The 25,000-nt window shown below is 46.1% G+C and overlaps 4 protein-coding genes across 5 annotated transcripts in view; 2 read left to right on the top strand and 2 right to left on the bottom strand.

Annotated features, from left to right (window-relative positions):
- The window catches only part of inpp4aa (inositol polyphosphate-4-phosphatase type I Aa), a gene marked incomplete at both ends in the record, with an annotated part of 12,863 nt that extends 6,201 nt beyond the window's left edge, over nt 1-6,662 (top strand). The window contains 10 exons of the mRNA XM_080536126.1: nt 121-459; nt 876-1,023; nt 1,709-1,741; nt 2,070-2,242; nt 2,803-2,931; nt 3,140-3,402; nt 4,087-4,184; nt 5,198-5,310; nt 6,093-6,247; nt 6,530-6,662. Of these exons, the coding sequence (XP_080392252.1) occupies nt 121-459; nt 876-1,023; nt 1,709-1,741; nt 2,070-2,242; nt 2,803-2,931; nt 3,140-3,402; nt 4,087-4,184; nt 5,198-5,310; nt 6,093-6,247; nt 6,530-6,662 (1,584 nt within the window). The remainder of the gene's footprint in view (nt 1-120; nt 460-875; nt 1,024-1,708; nt 1,742-2,069; nt 2,243-2,802; nt 2,932-3,139; nt 3,403-4,086; nt 4,185-5,197; nt 5,311-6,092; nt 6,248-6,529) is intronic.
- Nucleotides 6,663-8,926: 2,264 nt separating this feature from the next.
- LOC308161513 (inosine-uridine preferring nucleoside hydrolase) overlaps nt 8,927-25,000 on the top strand; it is a 101,862-nt gene continuing 85,788 nt past the window's right edge. Inside the window, exons 1-7 of one of the 2 annotated variants that reach the window (XR_013937539.1) lie at nt 8,927-9,024; nt 11,012-11,118; nt 11,532-11,722; nt 12,357-12,536; nt 12,694-12,805; nt 12,954-13,090; nt 13,462-14,167. Coding sequence is in view for 1 of the 2 variants with exons in the window: in XM_080535534.1 (XP_080391660.1) it covers nt 8,939-9,024; nt 11,012-11,118; nt 11,532-11,722; nt 12,357-12,536; nt 12,694-12,805; nt 12,954-13,090; nt 13,462-13,809 (1,161 nt within the window). In the remaining variant the exon portion in view is untranslated. Of the gene's footprint in view, nt 9,025-11,011; nt 11,119-11,531; nt 11,723-12,356; nt 12,537-12,693; nt 12,806-12,953; nt 13,091-13,461; nt 14,481-25,000 lie in introns of those variants that run through there. The other variant, XM_080535534.1, reaches the window with a different exon arrangement.
- On the bottom strand, nt 15,363-18,132 carry coa5 (cytochrome C oxidase assembly factor 5). Its single transcript, XM_080536166.1, has 3 exons — nt 17,921-18,132; nt 17,395-17,478; nt 15,363-15,694 (listed from the first exon to the last, which is right to left on the bottom strand). Exons 1-3 carry the CDS (start codon nt 18,020-18,022, stop codon nt 15,653-15,655), a joined length of 228 nt encoding a protein of 75 aa, XP_080392292.1. The 5' UTR covers nt 18,023-18,132; the 3' UTR covers nt 15,363-15,652.
- The window catches only part of mgat4a (alpha-1,3-mannosyl-glycoprotein 4-beta-N-acetylglucosaminyltransferase A), a gene marked incomplete at its 5' end in the record, with an annotated part of 28,612 nt that continues 24,898 nt past the window's right edge, over nt 21,287-25,000 (bottom strand). Inside the window, 6 exons of the mRNA XM_080535558.1 lie at nt 21,287-21,570; nt 21,768-21,880; nt 22,121-22,181; nt 22,520-22,598; nt 24,597-24,715; nt 24,995-25,000. The exon at nt 24,995-25,000 is cut by the window's right edge and continues 69 nt beyond it. Of these exons, the coding sequence (XP_080391684.1) occupies nt 21,544-21,570; nt 21,768-21,880; nt 22,121-22,181; nt 22,520-22,598; nt 24,597-24,715; nt 24,995-25,000 (405 nt within the window). The 3' untranslated portion in view covers nt 21,287-21,543. The remainder of the gene's footprint in view (nt 21,571-21,767; nt 21,881-22,120; nt 22,182-22,519; nt 22,599-24,596; nt 24,716-24,994) is intronic.

Below are 25,000 nucleotides of genomic sequence, written 5' to 3'. Positions count from 1 at the left end.
CATTTGTTATTACATAACTAACCCCCTCTCCTACTCCCTCTCCTGCTCTCCTTCTCCTCTCTGTTTCTCCCCCCCTCTCCTCCTCTTATATCGTTGTCCCTCTCTCTCCCCCGTCCCCAGACGCGTCAGCTGGTGACGGTGTGTGACTCCAAGCTCCTGTCCTCCGCCATCTTGTCCCTGGCGGCCGCCCGCCCGGAGTGCCCGCCGCAGGGCTCTCCCTCCCCCTGCTCCTCCCTCTCCCCCTCCTCCCAGTCTCCCTCCCGCTCCCCCTCCCGTCATCACGCCACCTCCCCCTCGCCCTCGCGCCACTCCATCTCCCCCTCGCGGGCCCCCCCCGTCGTCTCCCCCTCCCGCTCCTCCGTCTCCCCCTCGCGCCATGCGGCCCCCGCCATGGGAGACAGGTGGGGGGGGGGAGGCAAACGCTCCTCCCTGCAGGCCGACTGGCACGAAGAGGATTGGGTAAGGGGGCGTGTGAGGGTGTGTGTGTGTGTGTCTCTGTCTTGTAGACTATGTTGTGTCTTTTCTCTCTCTCTCTCTCTCTCTCTCTGTCTCTCTCTGTCTGTCTCTCTCTCTCTCTCTCTCTGTCTCTCTCTCTCTCTCTCTCTCTCTGTCTCTCTCTGTCTCTCTCTCTCTCTCTGTCTCTCTCTCTCTCTCTCTCCCTCTGTCTCTCTGTCTCTCTCTCTCTCCCTCCTCCCCCTGGCCAGCAGTGCGTCGAATGCTTTCGAATGCTTTATGTCGGACTTCAGAAGGAGTGTTTGTTTGGTGTCGTGCATGTGTGACATGGGAAGTTGTGGGTGCTATTTTGGTGAAGGTCACCCCTCCCCTGTCCCTCCTATATCTGATCCCAACATCCCCCAACATCCCCCATCCAATAGGACAAGGTGTGGTTGAACGTCGATAAGAGTCTAGAGTGTGTGATCCAGCGGGTGGACAGGCTGCTCCAGAGGGACACGATACAGAGCGATAGCAGCTGCGAGGACGTCTTCCTGGTTGCCGGCCAGGAGGGCGGCGCCACTAAGAAAGGTACCAGTACTCATGTAATAATAATAAGAAGAAGAAGCAGAAGAAGAAGTAGAACTTTTATTTGTAAAGCACTTTTCCTGCAAACGTGGCAGCTCAAAGTGCTCCAATCATTATATAATCATAATTTAATTATGTAGTCATTTCAAGGCAATATTAAAAAGATGGGTTTTTAGTCTTGACTTGAACATAATGTGCTGAGGTTGCCTTCCACAGGTGCATTCCGCATAAAATGAGAATGCAGCCTCACCAAATCTATAAAATGATTACCTGTACAGTAAAATGTACTTTTAATCAACTGATTCAAATGACACATGTCGCATATATGAAGTGGATGTATTGATCGATTGATATACTGCATGAATGTAGGGGTCGGTCAGCGGATAAAAGTGAATAATGTGTGAATCCCATGAGGTATCCATGGTAACCAGCAGGCTTTCTGGATACACCCTGGATGCAAAGAGGAGAACTCATCATCATCGTCATTGTCATCATCATCACCAGCATCATTCTGTCACCTGACCGCTGCATGCCAATCCCACCCTGACAGACAGCGCTGTAGGTTCACCACCACTTCTACACTCTGACCCGTTCTGTTAGAACCCCTGAGCGTGTGGATGAATCAGAATTTCGAGTAGGATGAGGGTTAGTCTAATAGAAACATGTTGTAACCTTCTCTCCCCTCTAGATAGCAGCCCAGGGGCAGAAAAGCCCTCCCCAGGTAAGAGCAGTGTGTGTGTGTGCGTATGTGCGTCTGTGCATGCGTCTGTCTATTTGTGCGCGTGTACATGTCTGTGTGCGTGTGTGCGTATGTCTGTCTGTCTATTTGTGCGTGTGTGCATGTCTGTGTGTGTGTGTGTGTGTGCGTGTGCGTATGTCTGTCTGTCTATTTGTGCGTCGTGTGTACATGTCTGTGTGCGTGTGTGTGCGTGTGCGTATGTCTGTCTGTCTATTTGTGCGTTGTATGTACGTGTCTGTGTGCGCACGTGTTTGTCTGTTTACCTGTGTGTGTGTGTGTGTGTGTGTGTGTGTGTCTCCTGTCTCTCCAGCTGAATGGAGCGAGGCTCTGTACCCCCTCCTCACCACTCTGTCTGAGTGTGCGTCTCTGATGAGTGACAAGGCTAAGAAGTCCATGATCTTCCTGCTGATGCAGGACAGCGCCCCCACCATCGCCCTGGGCCTCACCCTCCAGTACCGGAGGGACGTGGTGTTCTGCCAGACTGTGAGTTGTGGAAAGAAATCAAACAAAAACATAACTTGAAAAAAAAAAATATATATGTTACGGTACATGGAAAACGGTTTATGTCTGCATTTCCGGGGACATGGCAGCATAAAACGTCAACTTGGTACATTCTGGCATGTCTAACCCTAACCCTACCCCTACCCCTAACCCTAACCCTAACCCTAACCCTAGCACCTAGCACCTAACCCTAACCCTAGTTTTCCCACATGTACCGTAACATATATACAGATACAGTGGGGGAAATAAGTATTAAACACGTCAACATTTTGTCCAGTAAATGTATTTCCAATGAGCCTATTCAAGTGAAATTTGCACCAGACTTTGGTGTTACCAAGGTGCCACACAACAAACATCTAATGATGGGTAAAGGCAAAGAGCTGTCTCAAGACCTTCGCAACCAGATGTGTTCAATACTTATTTCCCCCACTGTATATACAGTTATATGATAATGAATGTAGATGGTTTTTCTGTGAGGGGCGTACAGCAGTTAGAGTGTTGTGTAGGTGGTTGTACTGACGACCTGGTGGTTGTGGTTGTAGCTCTCAGCTCTGATCTGTGGGTTCGTTATCAAACTGAGGAACTGTCTCCGTGACAACGGCTTCCTCAGGCAGCTCCATACCATCGGCCTGCTGGTGCAGTATGAGGGCCTGCTCAGCACCTACGGTAACGTGTGTGTGTGTGTGTGTGTGTGTGTGTGTGTGTGAGTGTGAGTGAGTGTGTGTGTGTGTGTGTGTGTGTGTGTGTGTGTGTTCGATGTGTGCCTACGTGTACATCATGGGTGCTCTTTTCACCCTTATTAATCATAGAGAAAGTGTTTACCAATGTGTGGGTGGTGTGTTTATCTGATCCCATATTCCACTCTCTCTTAAAGGGGAGGAGTTGGCCATGCTGGAGGACATGAGCGTGGGTGTGCTGGATTTAAGGAACGTCACCTTTAAGGTTACCCAGGCAACCTCTGGCTTCGGCCCCGACATGCTGCCGGTCATCACGGGGAACAGGAACGGCTTCAACGTCAGGGTGCCGTTGCCGGGGGCGATGTTCGACACGTTGCCGCGGGAGATCCAGAACGGGATGCTGCTCCGGGTGCAGCCTGTGATGTTCAACGTGGGAATTAACGAGCAACAGACCCTCGCAGAGAAGTGAGCCAATCAGAGGAGAGGAGGAAGAGGCTTTACCAGATCCTCAAGGGATCAACGGATTGGCGGAGGAAGAAAAGGGAGGAGGAGTGAAAGAGAGAGAGAGTACGGTCGGCAGAAAAAGAGTAGGAAGTGTTATGATGAAACAGAGGGATGAAAGAGGAGCAGTGGGGATGGGGTGAGTGAGACGAAGGAGGAGGAGGAGGGAGCAGCGCAGCGGAGAATCAGGGGGTCGTCAGGAGGTGGGTAACCATGGAAACGGAGGCCGGGGGAGGTAGAAATCGGAGGACGGGGCTCGCTGTTATGCAAGGAATGGAATGAGGAATGCGGAATCCCATCATGCATCACAGTGATCCCGTCCTCCGATTTCTGCCTCCACCTCCTGCCTCGCCTGGTGCACACGTGATAATCACTAGACAATAATAGAATGTTAAAAGTGTCTTATCGGGGCGCTTAGGTGGTGTAGCGGGTTAAGCGTTGACCATGTAGACGCAGGGTTCCCGGTTCGATTCCCGACACGGACATGTCATCCCTCCTCTCTCTCTCACCCATGCTTCCTGTCTAAATCTCTACTGTATCTGTCTATCAAATGAAAGATATGAGTGGGACTGCCCCACTCAGAAAAAATAACTTAACCCTAACCTATAAATTAAATAAGTGTCTTATCGTGTGTGTGTGTGTGTGTAGGTTTGGAGACACGACCCTTCAGGAGGTGATTAACATGGAGAGCATAGCGCGCCTCAGCTCCTACTATGACCAGTTTAAAGAGGTCTTGCCAGAGGACTGTGAGTCACCCTTGGCCACTAACCTTTAACCTCATCATAACCATCTGAACCTTGATCTTCACTGGTCTCAGAAATTCACGTTAGTGCAGTGACTCACTGTTTCTCCCCCTTACTGTATCTCTCTCTCTCTCTCTCTCTCTACCACCCCCCCTCTCTCGCTCTCTATCTCTCTCTCCCCCTCCCCCCCTCTCTCTCTATCTCCCTCTTCCCCCCCCTCTCCCTCTCCCTCCCTCCCCCCCTCTCTCTCTCTCCCTCCCCCCCTCTCTCTCTCTCCCTCTCCCCCCACTCTCTCTCCCTCTCCCCCTCCTCCCTCTCTCTCTCTCCCCCCCCTCTCTCTCTCCCTCCCTCCCCCCCTCTCTCTCCCTCCCTCCCCCCCCTCTCTCTCTCTCTCCCCCCACTCTCTCTCTCTCCCTCCCTCCCCCCCTCTCTCTCTCCCTCCCTCCCCCCCCTCTCTCTCTCCCTCCCTCCCCCCCCTCTCTCTCTCTCCCTCCCCCCCTCTCTCTCTCTCTCTCCCCCCACCCTCTCTCTCTATCTCCCTCTTCCCCCTGCTCTCTCTCTCTATCTCCCTCTCCCCCCTCTCTCTCTCTCTCTCCCCCCTCTCTCTTCCTCTCCCTCCCCTATCTCTCTCCTTCTCTCCCCCACTCTCTCTCTCCCTCTCCCCCCTCTCTCTCTCTCCCTCCCCCTCTCCCCCCCTCTCTCTCTCTCCCTCCCCCCCTCTCTCTCTCTCTCCCTCTCCCCCTCCTCTCTCTCTCTCTCCCCCCCTCTCTCTCCCTCCCTCCCCCCCTCTCTCTCTCTCTCTCTCTCTCCCTCTCCCCCTCTCTCTCTCTCTCCCTCTCCCTCTCCCTCCCTCCCCCCCTCTCTCTCTCTCTCTCCCTCTCCCCCTCCTCCCTCTCTTTCTCTCTCCCCCCCTCTCTCTCTCTCCCTCCCTCCCCCCCCCTCTCTCTCTCTCTCTCTCCCTCTCCCCCCCTCCCTCTCTCTCTCTCTCTCCCCCCCCTCTCTATCTCTTCCTCCAGGCCTCCCTCACTCCCACAGTAAGACCAGTGTACCTGAGCTGCTGAAGGCGTTGGGTCAGAATATAAACGCCAAGAAGAGCAAAAACGTGGAGATCCTATGGCAGGCCGCCGAGGTAGAGACCCTCTCTCCTATAGGTCGACAACCTCTCTCTCTCACCCTGGGTGTACAACAGTATACCCATGCCCTCTTTCTTTCTTTCTTTCTTTCTTTCTTTCTCTCTCCTCTCCTTTCCTCTCCTCACCTCTCGTCACCCCCTCCTCTCTCCTCTCCTCACCTCTCGTCACCCCCTCCTCTCTCCTCTCCTCACCTCTCCTCATCCCTTTCTCTCCTCTCTCCTCTTCTCACCTCTCCTCACCCCTTTCTCTCCTCTCTTCTCTCCTCTCCTCACCCCCTCCTCTCCTCTCTCCTCTCCTCACCTCTCCTCATCCCTTTCTCTCCTCTCTCCTCACCTCTCTCCTCTCCTCACCCCCTCCTCTCCTCTCCTCTCCTCACCTCTCCTCTCCTCACCCCCTCCTCTCCTCTCTCCTCTCCTCACCTCACCTCTCCTCACCCCCTCCTCTCTCCTCTCCTCTCCTCACCTCTCCTCACCTCCTCCTCTCCTCTCTCCTCTCCTCACCTCACCTCTCCTCACCCCCTCCTCTCTCCTCTCCTCTCCTCACCTCCTCCTCTCCTCTCTCCTCACCTCTCCTCACCCCCTCCTCTCTCCTCTCCTCTCCTCACCTCTCCTCACCTCCTCCTCTCCTCTCTCCTCTCCTCACCTCTCCTCACCCCCTCCTCTCCTCTCTCCTCTCCTCACCTCTCCTCACCCCCTCCTCTCCTCTCCTCACCTCTCCTCACCTCTCTCCTCTCCTCACCTCTCCTCACCCCCTCCTCTTCTCTCTCCTCCATTTACAGGCGTGTCGGCGTCTGAACGGCGTGCGTTTCACCAGCTGTAAGAGTGCTAAGGACCGCACGGCCATGTCCCTGACCCTGGAGCAGTGTCTGATCCTCCAGCAGGAGCACGCCATGGCCCCCCAGGTCTTCTCCCAGGCCCTGGACTGCATGCGCAGGTCAGACCGCCTTCCAACTCTTTCTTTCTTTCTTTCTTTTTTATTTTTTATACAAATGTAGTGCCTACCGTCGTACAGAAACAGCAGGGGGGGAAACTTTTTCAGAGTTTGCTGAAAGTGAAATTTAATTATTGTGAAGGAAAATAGTTACTGTCAATGTTTGTTGTGGTAACCATCTCCCTATTTCTGCCTCTCCCCCTACCCTCCCTTCTCCTCTCCCCCCCCTCCCCTCACCCCCCCCCCACTCCACACACACACACACACACACACATACACATACAGTGAGGGTTGCAGGAGAGAGAACACCATGAAGAACGTGGGATGTCGCAAATACGCCTTTAACTCCCTCCAGCTGAAGGCCTTCCCCAAGCAGTACCGCCCCCCAGAGGGAACCTACGGGAAAGTAGAGACCTGATTGGTTAGACTGTCGGCCCGGAAACGAAGCCAATAGAAGGGAGGTTAACAACAATAACAACACAAAAAGAAAACAACAACAACAACAACAACAACGCAAAAGTAGCCGCCCTTTATTTAGTTACTGTTCATAGGGTCATGTTGAAGTTTCAGTGGTACGTTAGATTATTTCATAGCAGTTTTCTCCCTTTTTGCAATTAGAATCACAGTGTTTGCTATGTCATGAAAAAAAACACCACACAGGCAAACACAACGCAGGAATGGCTGTGCTCGCACTTCATCAGCCTGCACCAGTGACATAGTTCCGGTGTCAAGCGTATATCCACAGCACAACTCAATCATCCAGCAACCTTTAACTTCACTCTGTGACATGATAAACCTAGACATGTGTGTGTTTGTTTAAGAGCCACGGAGAAGCCCTGTAGTAGCAGGATGTTGTGTGAAAGCCTCGGGGGAGGTACCTCCTTGGATGACCCTCTACAGAGCGAGTGTTTACGTACGTCCTATTTCAGGTTTCATGAGGTGTACTGATGAAGGCATTCAGGAGGATAATCTGCCCTTTCAGTCCCAGGTTCCAGATTGTGTGGCGTTGTGCTGGACCTGCTGTGTCACCCATTGAGAGTCACTCTAGAATCATCTAGAATCATCATGTTATTCTTTTTGGTTTCTTTTAAGGGTCTAAGCCAAGCCTATGACCTCTGTTATTTCCATTGTCTCTCCATCTTGGGTTTCATTTCATAAAGTGATTATGGAAATCATGGCTTGTGATGTCAATCACTAACTGGATGAACGGTGGCTCTTATCTCCACACAAATAGATTTATTTATTATTATTTATGAGTGTAAATCATCATCTTGTCACCGAACGCACAGCACGTAGTATGTATGGATGACTTCACTCCATTCCAGATCTGGAATTTCGATCTGCATTCCTCCAAACATACAGTAGTAGCCGTAGTCCTGTTGTGTGTCTGTCAACAAGCTTGTAGGTTTTATTGAACTGGATAGGAACAGGTTAGTATCGAATTATTGCACTCGCCACCATCACTTAATCTGCTCATAGGATACTGTTCATAAAAGGGTCCAAGATCGTGGTAGACATCTTTCTGGGTTTGATCTATAGATAAATGAGACTCTGGAGTGTCTGCACTTAGGGACATTGTTGTTAAAAGTGGGACAGGATATGTCAAATTGTTTGTGTATTCAACATACGGAGCGAAAAAGACTGTCTTACTTTTGAATGCATGTAGACCCTCACATATTATTGTACTTTAGAAGGCACTTTTGCACTGCATATAAGCCTGTTTAAAATGTACAGTCAAATGCAACGTGTTTGTGTTGTTGTAACGTAATCACCTCACTGGGCTTCTGTTCTCATGTTTACGTATAATTGTACAACGTTTACAGAGATAATGGATTTTTATTTAAACTACATTTCAAATGTTTATTTTGCTTAATATCCTTGATGCTGATGACGTTTTATCCATTTTATTTCCTCTAAAAATAAAATGTAAACTTTCTTTAAATGCATTGAGCTGATAGAACCACACACTTTCAGGTAGGCCATGTCTAAAGGTACACGCTTTACTGTATGTGCTGCTCCTCTGCTTCCCTCTGTGACGTCATCTATTAAAATGACAGCTGTACAAGTGTCCCTGCCTCCTGGGTCAGATCTGTCAGCCATCACACTCTTGGTTCTCCTTAAAATGTCGTAGAAATCATAGTTTTCCCTTTCTGTCTCGTCTCTCTCTCACACACACACACAGCTCCCTTTGCCCTCGGTCACACTACTCTTAGTCTTTTCATCTCTCTTTCCCATGACTCTCTGTCTCTACCTCTCTAAAATCTATTACCCAAAGGCTTCACTGGTTTATTGAATCAAGTGTTCTATAGCACATATCAAAACAAATACTGCCCTTAGAATAACTCCCGTGAATAGCATAAATGCCTACATAGTCATGACATATTATAACAGAGGGAAAAGTATAACCGAAAAGGGAAAGAGCGAGAGAGATGCACTATTGATGTTGTAACCTTTAAAATATTGATAAGATATATTTTTTGCAACATTGGTGCACAGCGCACACATGATTCATTAAGGTTGCAGTTCGAGTTCTGCGCGTTCAATATAGCGAATCTGCCTTCGCCAAACTGTCGGCTTTCCACACACTTGGCCGCTGTGTGCGTTTGAGGATTAGGCTTCTAACTACACTACTTCGATCTGGCTTCCGAACGGAAAAGACAAGCAGCAGTGTTTTAATGTGCGTTTGCAGGTTCAATGAAACTCCTATGCGCGGTATTAAGAGTCTGCACAACACGCCCTGAAGGTCCACTGAAGTCCGTTCTTTTATTTAGTACGCTGAGGTAAGCGAAAGCAAGCTTTATCAGTCTTCGTCAGCGTTGAGGAGCAGGTCCAGGACGTGGAGCTCAACTATTAGTTGAACTAGGTTAACCCCGATATTTCGTGAGCTTAGAATGATAAGGTTCTATCTCCGTTTAGGGTCGTTCAGAGTATATTGAGCGTCAACGTTTTTATCTCATTTCATCTCATGTTTTGTGAGATGGAACCTTTGTATTTTATGAATTACTAACTCAAAAATGTCAACATTTTAAAAATAACACCACACAGGCCTTAATAAACACCTAATGGATCAGATTATGTAAACAACTCAATTTTGACAAAAATGGAGATAGAACCTTATAATTCTAACGTCACGATTTTCAGAGTAGCTTCCCCAACACTGGTCTACAGCTTCTGTGGCGGTTTATTCGGAAGTTGATGCTATTTACACAAAGTCAGGTGGTGCACAACTAGTAGCGTTTAATAAATCCCTACTGTGCATCCTCAAAGTGCTACTGATCATATTCGTTTTATGATAGTTTAGTTACGGTGTGCAAACAGTAGGTCAGCGTCTGGTGCTTGTTGCACGTGTAGCTGTGGACATGGATAGACAGGTTATATAAAGCCACTGGTCGTTGAACGTTGTTGTACACATGTTGTGTAATACTTGCATTGTGTTACACAGTTTCAATAATAATACACTGTTACACACGCTTGTCTCCTCTACAAGACACAATATGTTTGTTTGTTTGTTTGTTTGTTTGTTTGTTTGTTACTCCGGTAATACAAGTCCAATCGTGTGAGATACTGTTAGGATATATCTTTTTCAAAGGTCCTATTGTCCATTCTCCAGCACCAGCTGCTTTTTTCATGATGTTACATATCATATCAGTTTTTCCTGTTTTAATATGCACATTATCAGTATTGTATCCTAAGAACACATACGACCCATATTGTCAGCTACTGTCTGGGAACTGTCTGGTGACCATGAATCCAGGAGTTGTAAGAACCGATAAAAAAGACTCTCACGTCTAATATAACACAAGACAACACTCCATTCATAGTGTTAGAACATTATAATAGGCCATTCAGCTCTTACATCATATTGGCCAAAAGGGGAAGAACTCTGTGTGTCTTGTGATTAAGATTTTATACAACAGTTCTACAGCGCAATTTATTAGTTAACAGTAATAAGTGACAACAGATTATTATTTGTTTGTTTATTTAATCATTTATTTTGGCTCCGTCAAGAAAAAATAGTTCCGCAACTGGACTGTTGCCTAGTAACCTGAACACAAACATCTGCAGGCGAGCTACTTTGTATTAAACGGTCTTTTCGGAGTGATACCTATAGTTAAAAGTCCCAGTGCTGTTATAATGTATATCAGCACTCATGGAATGCCTCTTGTCCAATCAAATTACTTGGTCTGAACTGTTGTATATAATGTATTGTAATCTGAAGAAGACCACCTTATTCTGAGACCGTCTCAGGTTAAGGTGCAACTCTGTACTACACGTGTGATATTCAATAAATATACCACTTGTGCAATAGAGAACATCTGTCCTCTTTCTTGGGGCAGTCAACAAAAGAACCGATTCTGAAAATCTGAACCTTGATCTTCCGATTCTGATTCTGACAATACTTCTGCTGGGGTGCAAGAGGGTGCAAGAAGGTTGCAAGGGTGCAAGAAGACATGTAGAATATAATATCAAAAGATAATTTAAAAAGATAAAATTATATAAATTACATTTAAGGAAGATAAGAAAGATTATACACTCAAAATATACATTCAGAATTATGTTGCTCAGGAGTTGGACAGCAAGTGTATGCATGCATGTGGTGTGCTTCTGTGTGTGTGTGTGGGGGGGGGGGGGCATAAGAGGCACCAGGTAGCAATTGTTAAGCCCCAGCCTGTCAATTACATTTTGTATGCAATATTCACCCAAGCTGGCTCCGCCTTTAATTCATAATCACTGACATGACTCCTCCCTCTTTCTCAACCCTCTCAGTGCTCAAAGGTTCACAGCCGCATGTAACGTTCACAAGTCCCAGTCTGGCCAAGGAGTACCAGTTTGGCCTTATCGACTCAGTCCAAGCCTGTTGCACTCAACTACAGGTAACAACTCTGGCTTGCACGCACTTTTAACTTCAATTAATTGATTTTATAGGTACAACTCTGTAATACGAATAATGTAGGCTACTAACAAATCACTGTTATTCACACAGACTTTACCTGGAGCACAGCAGCCCCATTACAATGCCAGAGACATATAAATTAAAGATGCGTTACTCTTTATATGGCTATACACACTGTATATATATATATCTGTGGGTAGCCTACTGTTCCAGTAGATTAAGTTGAGTCTACAATGTGTATTTCCCAGTCACAAATCGGCTGGTGTCCCAAATCTGTGGAGTCAGTTTGTTCATTGTCTTGCATTGAGTAAATGAATGAAGACAGCTCGGCATTATCACTGCAGGTGACCCCCAGGGTTAATGTGTAACTAACCGTGTGTGTCTGTGGTCCAGGGTCCAGTATGGGGAGGAAGAAGCTGCTGGTGGATGTGGACTGTGGCGTAGACGATGCTCAGGCCATCATGTTGGCGCTGGCCACCCCCAACGTGGATATCCTGGGCATCACGTGTGTCCATGGCAACACCAGTGTGGAGAATGTGTGCAAGAACACACTGCGTGTGCTCCAAGCTTGCGGCAGACTGGAGGTAGCTTGTTGTTGTTGTTGTTGTTGTTGTTGTGGCTGTGTACATCTGTTATTGTTCCACACAGGGAAGGGCAGTGTGGACCAAAACTATCACAGCTGATGAAATAGTTTTTTTTCCTTTTTTAATTTTGTTGTTTTATTGACAGACATACGCAAACATTTATACAGATAGAAGAAGCGATTCCATGATGCGTATCTTGTCTGGTGATTCTCTGTTTTCCTCTCTAACAATGTGCTGCTGTTCCCACATTCACATGATTGGCTGGAGACGGGGCTTTACAGGCTGGGTCAAGCAACCCATGATTGTACATGATAGCCAACTCTATTACAGCTATTACAGCTACAGACAGACAGACAAGACAAGAGTTTAGGAAAGAGAGACAAGAGCCTCCTGGTTCTGACTCATTGTTTTGGACTTCTGGGAAAGAAATGAAGTGAACAGTAAAACAACTTAATAATGTGCGGTTAGTCACTAAGATGTTTTATGAACAACAATGATAATGATGATAATTATATAATGATTTCACCTCTCCTCAAATAAACTGTATGTTCCATTTATATGAATCCATCCTGTGTTCTGGAGTCCTGGCTGGGTCACGTTGGGGGGTTCTGACCTCTTGTGTTCTGTGTTCTAGATTCCCGTGTTCCGGGGTACTGCTAAGCCCCTCCTCGGGAACACGATAGACGCGGGACACTTCCATGGGCAGGATGGGCTAGGGGATGCTCCGGACCCCCAGGCCCCGGGGCTGGAGATGGTCCAGCAGGAGGGGGCAGTATCTGCCATGATCAGGATCATCAACGAGCACGCTGGAGAGGTGAGGGAGAAGCATAGGCAGTGGCCTCTACATGCTATGTGCTATATTCCCTACTGGGCATAGCCATCGAGCAGACAGCTAGCATTGGACAGGTTATGGCTAGTCAGCGGCTCAGTGTTCCCTGTCAGTGTTGGAGACATTCATCCTGTTTTTCCAGGTGTCTTTGGTAGCCACGGCCCCCCTCACTAACCTAGCCCTGGCGGTACGAATGGACCCCTCCCTCCCCAGTAAACTCAAAGGCCTCTACATCATGGGAGGCAACACAGAATGTAAGTCCTTCCTACTCATCTCTCTCACGCCTATAATGTCACTCCAAGTTGACCCTATGAAATAAACCAAAACCTAGATAAACAAATACAGATATGTCGATTTGCGTATGTTTGCATTTTATTTACGTGTATGTATACGTGTCCCCAGCTCGAGGAAACACCACGATGTGTGGCGAGTTCAACTTTGCCGCCGATCCCGAAGCAGCTTACATCGTACTGAATGACTTCCTGTGTCCCACCTACCTAGCCTGCTGGGAGTTCACCTGCTACAGCAAGCTGCCATGGGTAGGGTATCCCAATACTCACTTCACACAGTAACAGAAGCATAGGAAACACGCAGGAACTGCCTCAGTCGTCAGAATACACGTGCATACGAGTGCATACTGTAGTATACCTTTAAAAAATGTAGGCAATAGTGAAATTGAACACATTTCCAATAGTTTGTTACGGCTACACATGCCACTGATATAAGGGCTGCGTTCGTAAATTCGCTCTGGAAATCTGATCAGAACTCATGGAATGCCTCTTGCCCAATCAAATGACTTGGTCCCTTTATGACGTTTGCACCCAGTGTGCGCTCCGGCGCACTCAGAGCAAATTTACAAACGCAGCCAAGGTATCTCATTGTTTGTATTTCTGGTTTGTGGTTCTGACAGGAGTTCTGTGACGCCTGGCTGGCCCAGGACACGGAGAAGGCCCGCTTCATGACCCGTATCTTCCGCCACAGCATCGAGGCGTGCTTCAGCGAGCGCATCAAGAAGGAGATAGTCGGCGGCTTGGGCTTTGTGTCGTGTGACTCTTACGCCATGGCGGCGGCCATCGACGACACGTTCGTAATCGAGAGCGACCTCGTGGCCGTGAGCGTGGAGCTGACGGGTACACACACCCGGGGCATGATGGTTCTAGACAACCTGGACATCCTGAAGAAGACTCACAAGGCCGCCATCATGAAGAAGGTGGACATGGAGAGGTTTAAGCAGATGATGATGGAGGCCCTGAAGTGACCGCGTTGCTGTGAGCTCGCCGAGAGACCATGACCAATGACCTGTCTGTCTGTCTGTCCCTGATCCATCCTGAATGACACTACAGCAGCCGCTCCTGCAGAGTTAATTACATAGCTGATCTTCATAACGGGCGCTCACCTAGTTAGGAGGAACGTATGTAGATGTGTTCATGTGTTCTAATCTTTGAATGAAATGTCGAAGCTCAAGAAATGGGGTTTTACTGAATATAGCAAATTGAAGTTGAATTACCATTGAAGGCTACCTCTACCTTTTTATGGCACTGAAGTAAATACATTTCATATACATTGCTATGTCAGTACTGTAGTACTGGTATATGTTGTTAGATCTTGATGGGATTGTCTAGAAACATATATGCTTATGTCATTCACACACACACATACACATACATATACACTCTATTCTCATGTCGCTCAGACACACACATAACACATACCCACACACATTCTGCTTCTTCCAGGTCAGCCTGATCTTCACGGTTAGCAATGACGCCACAAATAGACAGATTCCGGGTTGTTATCTTAAGACCTTGGGGGGTGGTAGGCGCCAGGGATGGTGAGCTCATTCACAAACGTAACATCTGAGATAACATGAAAAGTATTTAAACCAGTCTGTATTTCACAATGATGTCGAATGTCGAATGCTGGTACTCTGCTGACGAAGCTAGTTTGCTGTTGTCTTAATAAATCTTTTAGTACTCATTCCGACCCGTGTTGAATAGTTCTATTCCTTGTCAAATCGTGTATGCTGCACACCTAATCTATCCTGAGATGACACAACGCATTTAAGATCACGAATCCTCAATAGATTGATCCATTCCATCATTTTACCAATCATTTTACCAATCAAGAAGATTCTTCAATGTGTAACAGGGTATGACCTATATGCAAGGATCCCACACCTTCTGAAACATCAAATTCAAGCACCTTTCAAGGACTTTCAAGACTCAATTCCCTCAAATTCAAGGACCCAACACGGGATAGTTTGAGACAGATCTAGATGAGAATTTATACAATAGGAACTATCGCTCATAGACAACAATTAAAAAGAGAGGCTTGAATGTGTGAACACTAGATGGTCTCTTTCCTTCTCTACCATAGCAAAACAATATATTGTGAAATATAAGTTAAGCAACACAGAGACTTCTTTACTAGTTGACGAGCTAAGTAAAAATGTTTTGAATATATATTCTTAAAATTTAGAGAGACCTTGATTTTTTTTTCTCAAATTCACAAACTTTCAAGGATTTCAAGGACCCGTGGGAACCCTGTATAGTCATAGCATGCTAAAAGTTGACTTTGTAACACGGTAACCATGCCAACATTGAGGCCAGAAAGGTAACCACTCACACAGTAAAGCTGTTCTCACTAAGGTCTGTAGGAATAACACTAGATATTTATACTGTCAATTCGATGATGTTGATAGTCATGCTGTGATAACATTTCAATAAAAACACAAACTAATAATAAATGTACTCAAATTCATTGAAGTCATTTGATGTGAGTTTGTGAAGCAGACACAGTCAGTCTGTTTAGTAATTCATTTATTACACTCTGCATTTAAACACATACAATTTAGCAAGGAAGGTTATCTTCACACTGCTGCATTTGAGATGTTTATGTCCTCTCATTTCAGTATCATGGCATCGATTGATCCATCCAACATGGCAGGAGAAAGGAAGTTCAAACTATGTTTGACAGGCATCTGTTCATAGAATATCTCCACACTGTGCCCTTTCAATTAAATCATGTTCCGACTATTTACAATTACTGATCTGCCACATGTTATCAGTCAGGCCAGCACACCAGAGTCCCACGCCGGTCCATCAGTACCCTTTCCTTCCTCGGAACCTGGACCTTGTATCCAACTGTAAAGATGAGTTTGATGTCACAAACAAGAGTTTCCCAACAATGTTGATAAACTATAGGACTAACAAACCTAGACAATAGTGGAATGGAGTCTCCATTCTAAAATATTCATAGCTATAATACTGCAGTATCATAGTGTAATGTAGTATGAACTAGGGATGGACGGTTTTTCGGTTAAACCGAAAACCGGGGTTTATAAAAATAGAAACGGTTTTTTATCAAAACCGTCTGAAACCGTTTTTTTTTTTTTTTTTTTTTTTTTTTTTTTTGGAAGAATAAAATAGAATAAGAATAAAACTGGAACATGTCACATGTTTGTCGTGTGTGAAAATAACAATGATATAGTCTGAATCTGCCGCGCAATGAGTGAGAGGTTTGGTCAGTTGTGAAGAATAACTGAGGATTAATATCTAATTGGGATTATATTTAAGGGTAACGAATCACTCTATGGGAAAGATAGTTGCCTTCAGTTATTGGTAGATAGGAAAGGTTTTTTACAATTACTCGCTTACATTTAATAAGATCATTTTCGCTGCTCTCTGTAAAGCGCATTGGGTCACTTTTGTGAGAAATGCGCTATAGAAATAAAATGTGATTTGATTTGATATCAATCAATCAATCAAACTTTATTTATGTTCTATAGCACAAATCATGCATTGAATGTAACTCCAAGTGCAGTATTTACTAAACCACAATATAATAAAACAAGAGCTATACGGTACGGATCAATAGTGTTTGTGCACAGCGCCACTGTGTGTGAAGGCGCTACTGAAAGTGATGACAGAACGCATGTCTAAGAAGATACGCGGTCACTTAGTGACGCAAAGGTAGTTCTGTATTTATCTCTATCTGTATTAGTACATTTATTTTGAAAGCTCTATTTTGACAGCTCTACCATGGGCACTTTTATTTTGATGGGGCATTCTTTGTTGATTGACTTACGACAGTTCAGGACGAGTCAGTCTCGCGCATGTGGTTTTTATGAAAAGCTTTAAGTATGTTCACTGCATAATTCTAAGTCTAATATTTCAGTGATTATTGAGCAGTATTCAAATATTTAAATACATTGAGCAGCAGCTGAAACTTTGTCTAAGAACCAAGATATTGAGAAAGCAGTTCATTCAATGAAGACGCTGTTCCAAGAGATGATCTTCCGTGCAGGCGTGCACCATGGATCAGCGGAGCTGGTGTGTTAAGTGTTCATGTGTTTTCATGTATGGTGTAGCTTACAAAAGTCTGCCTTTCCACTTATATTTGTGAAACTAAGTAGCCTAAATGTGTTGCGACTGTGCTTACGTTGTTTTAATGGTGTTCAACATGAGTGTATTGTAGCAGTAGGGCTCAATTATTTGAAATTGGCGCTCTTTTAAAAAAAAAAAAATGTGCACTTTTTTTTTTTTTTTTTTTTTTTTTACTGTATTTTTCGGTTAACCGGAAAACCGCGGTTTTACTCTCTGACGGTTTTTCGGTTTCAATAATTGGAAACCGTCCATCCCTAGTATGAACATTGTTATTGTTTATGTCAGGGGAGGCTGGTGGAGGTAGAAATCGGAGGACGGGCTCATTCTAATGAATGGAATAAGGAATGGTTGATACCATTACTAATTCCATTCCACGCATTGCAATGAGCAAGTCCTCCGATTTAAGCCTCCTCTGGAACCTTAGGCAGCAATAAATCAGTGGTCAGTGGTAAATGTACCATGGATCTCTTGCACTCGAAGAAGGAGGTCTGCAGTGCTCTACAGTGGCCTTCCTTCAGACACTGACTGGGCAGCTTCCCTTCCTGCGGGGACATAAGATGGCTAGTTATGGCTTCGGAAAACATATTATGGATATGGCACATCACCAAATGACTAATGAACTTGCCATGTCCAATCCAAATGTATTATTTACCGGTAGTGTACTAATACTAACATGCATTAAAGTCATTTCTGACTGAGGCACTACAGAGGAAATGTAATGTGTCAGTAATAATAACAAGCTGAACCAGCACCAGAATTACGACTGTAGTGTACTACTCGGGAACGTTCCAGATCAAGCTCACAAGCCCGCATCATCACATTGTCATTGACATCAGTAAGCACAAATATGGTTAATTGTTATTTCTCGCCGTGAGAAATAGAGATGCGGCGTGAGAGCGTGAGAACTGGTTGAAATGCGTGAGTCTCGCGGTGATTGCGTGAGACTTGGCAGCTCTGAAAGACTTTAGCAACATCATAGCCTACCTTTACAACGCAATCGTGTTGAAGGAGACATGCCTTGAAGTCTTCCCTAACGCCAGCGCATGCTCTGTGGTCCTCCTCTTTCTCCTCGTAGTATTTAGGCATCGTGTTGAATTCACATCGAAGGCAGTTTTCAACTTAATGACACCATCCCATTTACACGAGTATGTATTTGACTGAGTCAAGTATGTCAAATGTTGTTGTGCAAGCCACCATGTTTGATGTGCAGGGTATCACGGGAACACGGAAGTGTTCGTAGCCTACGAGGCACCATGGAGTCTGTAGTTTTTCCATCGAAACTGTCTGTGTGCCATTTTTCACATCTACCACTAGAGGTCACTAGAGAGCATACCTGACGCTGATCTAACACATAAACATTCTTTTCAAATCAGACTATTTAAAATCGAGACATCAGATTCTGTGTTCCGAGATGACAGAAAACTCTGACCTGCGGAAAAGTAGCAACCTTTCAGCATGATCTACTCTGAAGATGTGAATCTAACGAGGAGTCATTATCCAGTTATCACGTGAGTGACTGAGTGACGATGAGAAATAATGAAACCAAGGCATAAGAGATGAACATGACTTGGATCAACAATTTCAATTTATTTCAACAATATCCATGTAAATTCTTGTCAAAATCATCAGAGGCAGACATACGTATGCACGTGATGAAGGCACATGAATGGATGGGGATGGGCACCAGGCAAGGGTGGTCTAAACGTTTCCTTTTCTTGTCACTTTCAGTGGTAAGCCCGCTAGTTGGCCCCATTTACAGTAGTAGCTTTTACGTGTGGGGCACAAGAGTGAAGGATAGGAACCCATTAGACTACTGAGATATCAAATGTTCATGTTTCCCCCTATAGTCCATGTCACACCCTGTGATGGAGGGGTGCACCTCAATAGTCCCATGGTCTCCTCTTGTAATATACCACACCTGCACCTATGTGAAACCATAACCACCACAACCACAAGCTGTCAAATACAGTGCAGATGAAGTCAGACAAGGAGAAGAAGCCACTTTAGACTATTGAAACGCTACCAGAAGTTTGACATGGGGGCCAAAGGGGAGGGGCCAGCTCCACCCACAGTTGAGTTCCTCTATTTATAGTGGCCTATCTATTATTCAAGCAATAAATAATAAACATTTATGAGGCACCCCTGCTCAAACCACTCACAATCCTTTCACATATGGGATACAATTTCGACAGAAACATTTATCTTTCATACAACCCCTCACTGTATAACAAACATTTCTTCATGGAAAACAGTTTGGATTTATCATGAAGTGAGGCATCAATGACTTGGTAGGATGAATGGACAATGCTAAATTGCTTTTCAGTATATTTACAATCAGAGAGGGCGAGATGCCACTTCAATGTAAGTCTGGCTGCCTGCACACAGCTTGATGCTAAGAAATGGCACATAATACAAAAGTACAGTAGTCAAAATATCCTGTCCAATAACAAGCAGTCTCTGAATGGACTTCACATGGGGTAGAACTCACTGAGAAATTTAACATGACAAGTCCTTTGGAGACTGAAAATGGAAGCACAGCGGGGAAATAAAACTAAACGCGACATCAAAAAGTTAAGATGTTATAAAACAGTGCAACTTTCTCCTTCAAAGTTTCGTTTGATCGTCCGGTATTCAGGTTCAGCTTCCTAACAGGAAATTAAAATTGAGTGAAATGTAAAAAAATAAATCTAAAAATCCCCCCCCCCCCCCATTGCTGCCTGTAAACAGGGACCATCACTGTACATTTGGTGCTGAAGAACCAATCCTGTGAAGCTGTCTTTTAATCAAACTAATCACACACCACATTGTAGGGTGAGGTGCCTCAGAATGACACAGGGCTTTCATAACAGTGCAGGGCTGAGTTCCAATTCTATATCTCACCCCCTTGTTGATTCCCCATCACACAACTCAAAGGACTGGAAAGGTTTAAACAACGAGGCCATCACTTCCCACCACACCTAGCCACCTAGTAGGCAATATGTACTTCCCACAATATCGCTTCCCTACATTTCCAATCTCCAAGGGTGTCTCAACAGGGGTAGAGAGGAGGGAGTAGTGAACACATCAGAATAGTGCCGCTGAGTCAATTCCACTCCAAACCCAGGTAGGACCTGAGCTAAGGCACATGGGTTTTGAACAAGTTCCATCCAGCACTACTTAAACCAGGGGTAGCAACAGTAGTAGTTAATGTACTTATTGGACAGGTCTGGGATCAGGTTTCTGCTCTTTCTAGTGGAAAGAAGTGATGCCTGCTTGGGTCTTGACCGGCAGGTTAGAGTCAAGCTCTGCCTGAACCAGCGGACACAATAACACGGACATCCAACAGCTGTGTGAAAACAACAATTCAGTTTCAGACAATAAAAGAACACGCGCACAAACACTGACTCCAACTTTAGCATAAACTCTTCACAGAATAAAAAATAAAAGATTTACCTCTTGTACAAATTAAAGATTTATTTCAAATAAATTAAGTCACCTTCATAGATCGTCATTGTCGTAAAACAATATTATCAATATATCCCTTCAGGTGAACGAAGTCAAGGCAATGTCTGATTGGATTACCATTAAAGGACACTAGAGGTCAAACGCCTGACATCCTGTCAGGCAGGACGTTGTGAGATAGATATGGTTTCCTTCAATCTGCAATATTCTTCATGGAGTAGGATGAAATTGCCCCAAACATTGATCTCAGGGCAGTTTTTCATTCCCTCTTCCTCTTATGTTTGGGAGTTGGGAAGGGTAAACATGATCCTAGATCTATGCCTAGGGGCAACTTACACCTGGAGTATCTTCATGAGAAGGTTTGGCAGAGCTGCCACTTTAAAGACGGGGAAGCTTTAGCTTTTGTCATAATCCCTCAATATTCGTAATTGGGGGGAGTGGGGGGGGAAGCGACAGTAGATACCACTATCTGAATGACCGACAAACTCATTTGTCTATATACCTGCTGTTTTAGCTTTAGTACACAACCCTGTGGAACTGAACAGAAAACAACTGGTTTGGATCTGGTCCATGAGCGATGTGAACATCTTCACCAGCAGGGGGTTCTACCATAGCCCAGCAACAGTGCACTGCCCCAGCTGGCCAGAGGGGGAGACAGAGCGCAAAGGAGCGGGATGGCCAGGGAGAGCACGTACAAGAGCAAGTCTCTAGATGTCAGTAAACTCCTGGAATCAGATGATGTGTGTCTCGACCCCTGTGTGTTGTCTCTGTGTGGTCTCGAGCATCCGGAGGGCCAAACAGTCAGAGTAGAAGAGCAGGCTTCTTCAGTACACAAACAAAGGTCCTTCCGGTCTTTTCCGTCGTTTCTTTGTACAGTAGTATTCACATTCACTCAACATGACACGAGGGCAAGAGAGAGTTGGAGATAGAAATGAAGGGAGAGAGAAGAGAGAGAGAGAGAGGAGAGACAGTGCGAGGAAGAGAAGAGGAAGCAGAGGGGGAGGGAGAAAGAGAGAGAGAGAGCAAGCGTTCCTCAGACTGGACACGGAGAGCAGCTCTGGTGCGGTGATGTCGCTGCTGGTTTCTAGGCACCAGACGGCCCACAGTCAGTCTAGAGTCTCTGAGCCCCCCCCGGGTCCCTGATTGATGTGGACCCCCACAGTCTGTTAGCCTGCGGTCCGTTTTATGTGGATCTGCAGTGAGGCAGGGGAAACAGCATATGATTGGATAGAAACACAAATAGAAACACAATTGTGATTGGACAGAGGCATTCATAGGCCAGTTAAATGGACAGGAACGCAGGTAGACAGTGTGTGTGTGTGTGTGTGTGTGTGTGTGTGTGTATGTGTGTGTGTGTGTGTGTGTGTGTGTGTGTGTGAGATTGGCTGACCTCGCTGACGATGGCCCAGACGGCAGAGTCTTTGAGGACAAAGAGCCGCAGCGCCACCACCGGGTTAAAGGCGGGATCTACCGCCCCCTCGGCCACACCCTTCTCAAACTGACCTGCAGACAAGCGGAGGAGAGACAGAGAATGGATTACATTCTTATGCTGAAGAACTGGAGAGAGAAAAAAAGAGAAGAATGGCTGAGAGAGGGAGACAAAAGATGTGATATGAGGGACATTGACAGGCTGTTTGTGTATGATGCATTGGTCTGGGGCAGTGAAAGTGTAAGTATGTCATCTGATCGGTGTGTGTGTGTGTGTGAGTGTGTGTGTGTGTCTCAGTGCTCCAGTCCCCTCACCGATTCTGTAGAAGCGGTCTTCAGTTCGCTTGTACTTCTCTTTGGTCTGCACTCCGGTTTCCTACGACACACACACACAGAATCAGGTGGAGGACATGGTGTTACTCAGTGTCGACACTACGCCTCTGGCAGTGTCATTGATTGGAGCAGGCTGTGCTCATGATCCCGTCAATAACCAATCAATGAGCGAGGTAGACTTCATGAGTCAGAACTGATTCTATTTACACACAATCCTGTGCAGTGATGTGTGTGTAGTGTGTGTGTGTAGTGTGTGTGTGTGTGTGTGTGTGTGTATGTGTGTGTGTGTGTGTGTATGTGTGTGTGTACGTGTGTGTGTGTGTACGTGTGTGTGTGCGTGTGTGTGTGTGTGTGTGTGTGTGTATGTGTGTGTAGCCTCACAGAGAAGGGCAGTATCTCCACAGTGGTGTTCTGAATCCTGTCCCCAGGGTGTTCCTGGTTCCCGCTGCGGAACAGGAACCTGCCAATCAAAGCAGACCTCTTAATGCATATTCACGTCCCGGGACAAAGTCATGAATATGCAAGTTCACACCGTGCTGACACACAGAAAGGCACACAGCCTGCTATGTTGTTTTATAAAGAAACTTTTACGTCCCTGGAAGCAAATCCTAAAAGCAGGCCTGAGGCCACAGGCTGACAGAGTGAGAATGACACACACACACACACACACACACACACACACACATGCACACACACACACACACACACACACACACGCGCAAAGAAGTCCTTCAAATAGACCTCCACTTAAGCTGCTAATGAAATCTTATCCCACATCGGTACATAGAGACCCTGACAGTCTTTACAGTCTAATTGGTGCAATCCAGTTGGGACTGGGAGGTTACAGAACAGAGAGAACAGAGTGATGGGGCTGGGGTCGGACAATGAGTCAGCCTCTTTCTCTCTCCCATTCCCCCTCTCTTTATCTTTCACTCAATCATTGTCTCTGCCTTTCCTGCCACGCCTTTGTGTGTCTGACTGTCTTGTTCTACAGGGATCTGATATGAGTCTGATATGAGTCGCGACGTGGCAATGTTTTTATTGCTGGAAAATTAATATCAGAAATTACCAGGCTAGAAAAAGGGTCTACTTATGTCTATTCAAACAAGACTGAATGAAAGGTTTCCACGGGAGAAGAAAGCTTTTGCACCCACGAACTGACTGAGGAAAACACGACCAGATCTCAGACAGTTAGATACTGCGCGTATCACTGATCTACAGATCAACTTTGGTAAAGTAAGCAAGCAGCGATTTTGCGATCGATATCAGCGGATCTGCGTTAAGTGCCTTGCTGAGGCTCTTCAATGCAGAGGTTGTTTTTGCATTGATTAGGCCAACTGCACTTTATGTGTCATGTCCAGGGGTGGAACTGTTAATCTGCTGCGGAGTCTTTATTCTGATCATTTGTCTGTCTGGGTGAGAAGCGATAGGAATGCAGAAGAATATGTTAGTAGAACAAGCTATATGTTTGCACACATGGAAGTCAGTGATTTTTGTATACTATGAAGTAGAGGAGGGTAGGAGAGAGGAAAGGAGAGGAGGGGAGGAGAGAGGAGGGGGGGAGGGGAGAGGAGAGGAGAGAACAGAGGAGGGGAGGGGAGGAGAGGAGAGGGGAGAGGAGAGGAGAGGGGAGAGGAGAGGAGAGGAGAGGAGAAAGGACAGGAGAGGAGGAGAGATGAGGGGGGGGAGGAGAGAGGAGGGGAGGTGGATAAGGCAACACATGTTGTGACTAAAATGAAATGACCTTAAAAAGACTCAAACGGTCCAGAGTCTTCGTCATTTGGACTAAATCATTATTCAAATGACAAACGCTGTTTTACTCAAACTGTCTAAGAATAGACAAAAAAAATTAAAAGGGTGCCAAAATCAACACTGTGTCTGACTCAGTGCTTGAGCTATCTGTGCTGTGAAGCCCATTGGCCGTGTTCTGCACTGGCATAAGACCACAGCTAGCTGGAGTGCCGAGCCAGACGTCATGCCAGACGTCATATCTGACTCATATCTGCTCCCTGCACACCTGACTGCGCACACATTTAATTTCTTTCCATCTCTCCTCATCCATGTCATCAGTTCTTTTTTGGTCTGTTTCTAGACTCTTCACTTCATCACTCTTTCTACCTCTTTTTTCTTTTGCCAAACCGCCTTCCCTATCCCTTCCCTCCCTCCCTCCCTCCCTCCCTCCCTCCCTCCTTCCCTCCTTCCCTCCCCCCCTCCCCCCCTCCCCCCTCGTTCTCCTTCCCTCTCAACAGGGAGTGAGAAGCAGGTTTAGAGTTCTATTTTAGACCTCTCATTAGTACACCCTGGTCTCTGGAGACAGGCAGGCTGAAGCTGGCCCCACATCACTGAGGGGAACAGTGATCATGTACGTGTATGTCTTGTATCCTGCCTCTCCTCACACCCACACCCACACCCACACCCACACCCACACCCACAGACTCAGGTCTCTCTCCTTCCTTACCTCTCGACACTGACAGGCCTGTCGAACTTGAAGAGCACGTAGTCTCCGGCGGTGGGGTTGATGGCCCAGAAGAAGTCCTCCCCCAGGTAGGTCTTCTCCAGTGTGTGGCCCTGGTAGACCTTCACAGCACATCTCACATCGTAAACAATCTCAGAAGGTTCCAGAATCCAAATAAAGATCTCTACATCCCCCACACTTGAACAGACATTCATTCCAAAACAATAGCTTGTTTTTATAGCTTAACATCTCAAAACACAAACACCAGTTCAGTTTGCAAAAACAAGAACAGACAACCCTAAAAAGCTTCTGGATGCATATCAAAGCGGTGGTCCCTTATGGCAGCGGGCCGTGCTGGAGGTCTGTGTGTACGGTGGTTAAGTCTCGTCAAGCTTGTTTACCTTCAG

The sequence above is a fragment of the Nansenia antarctica genome (genome assembly GCF_963989245.1).
Source record: "Nansenia antarctica genome assembly, chromosome: 7".
Lineage (NCBI taxonomy): Eukaryota > Metazoa > Chordata > Actinopteri > Argentiniformes > Microstomatidae > Nansenia > Nansenia antarctica.
The sequence above is the reverse complement of the archived record's forward strand: the minus strand, read 5'-3'. Positions and strand labels throughout refer to the sequence as shown.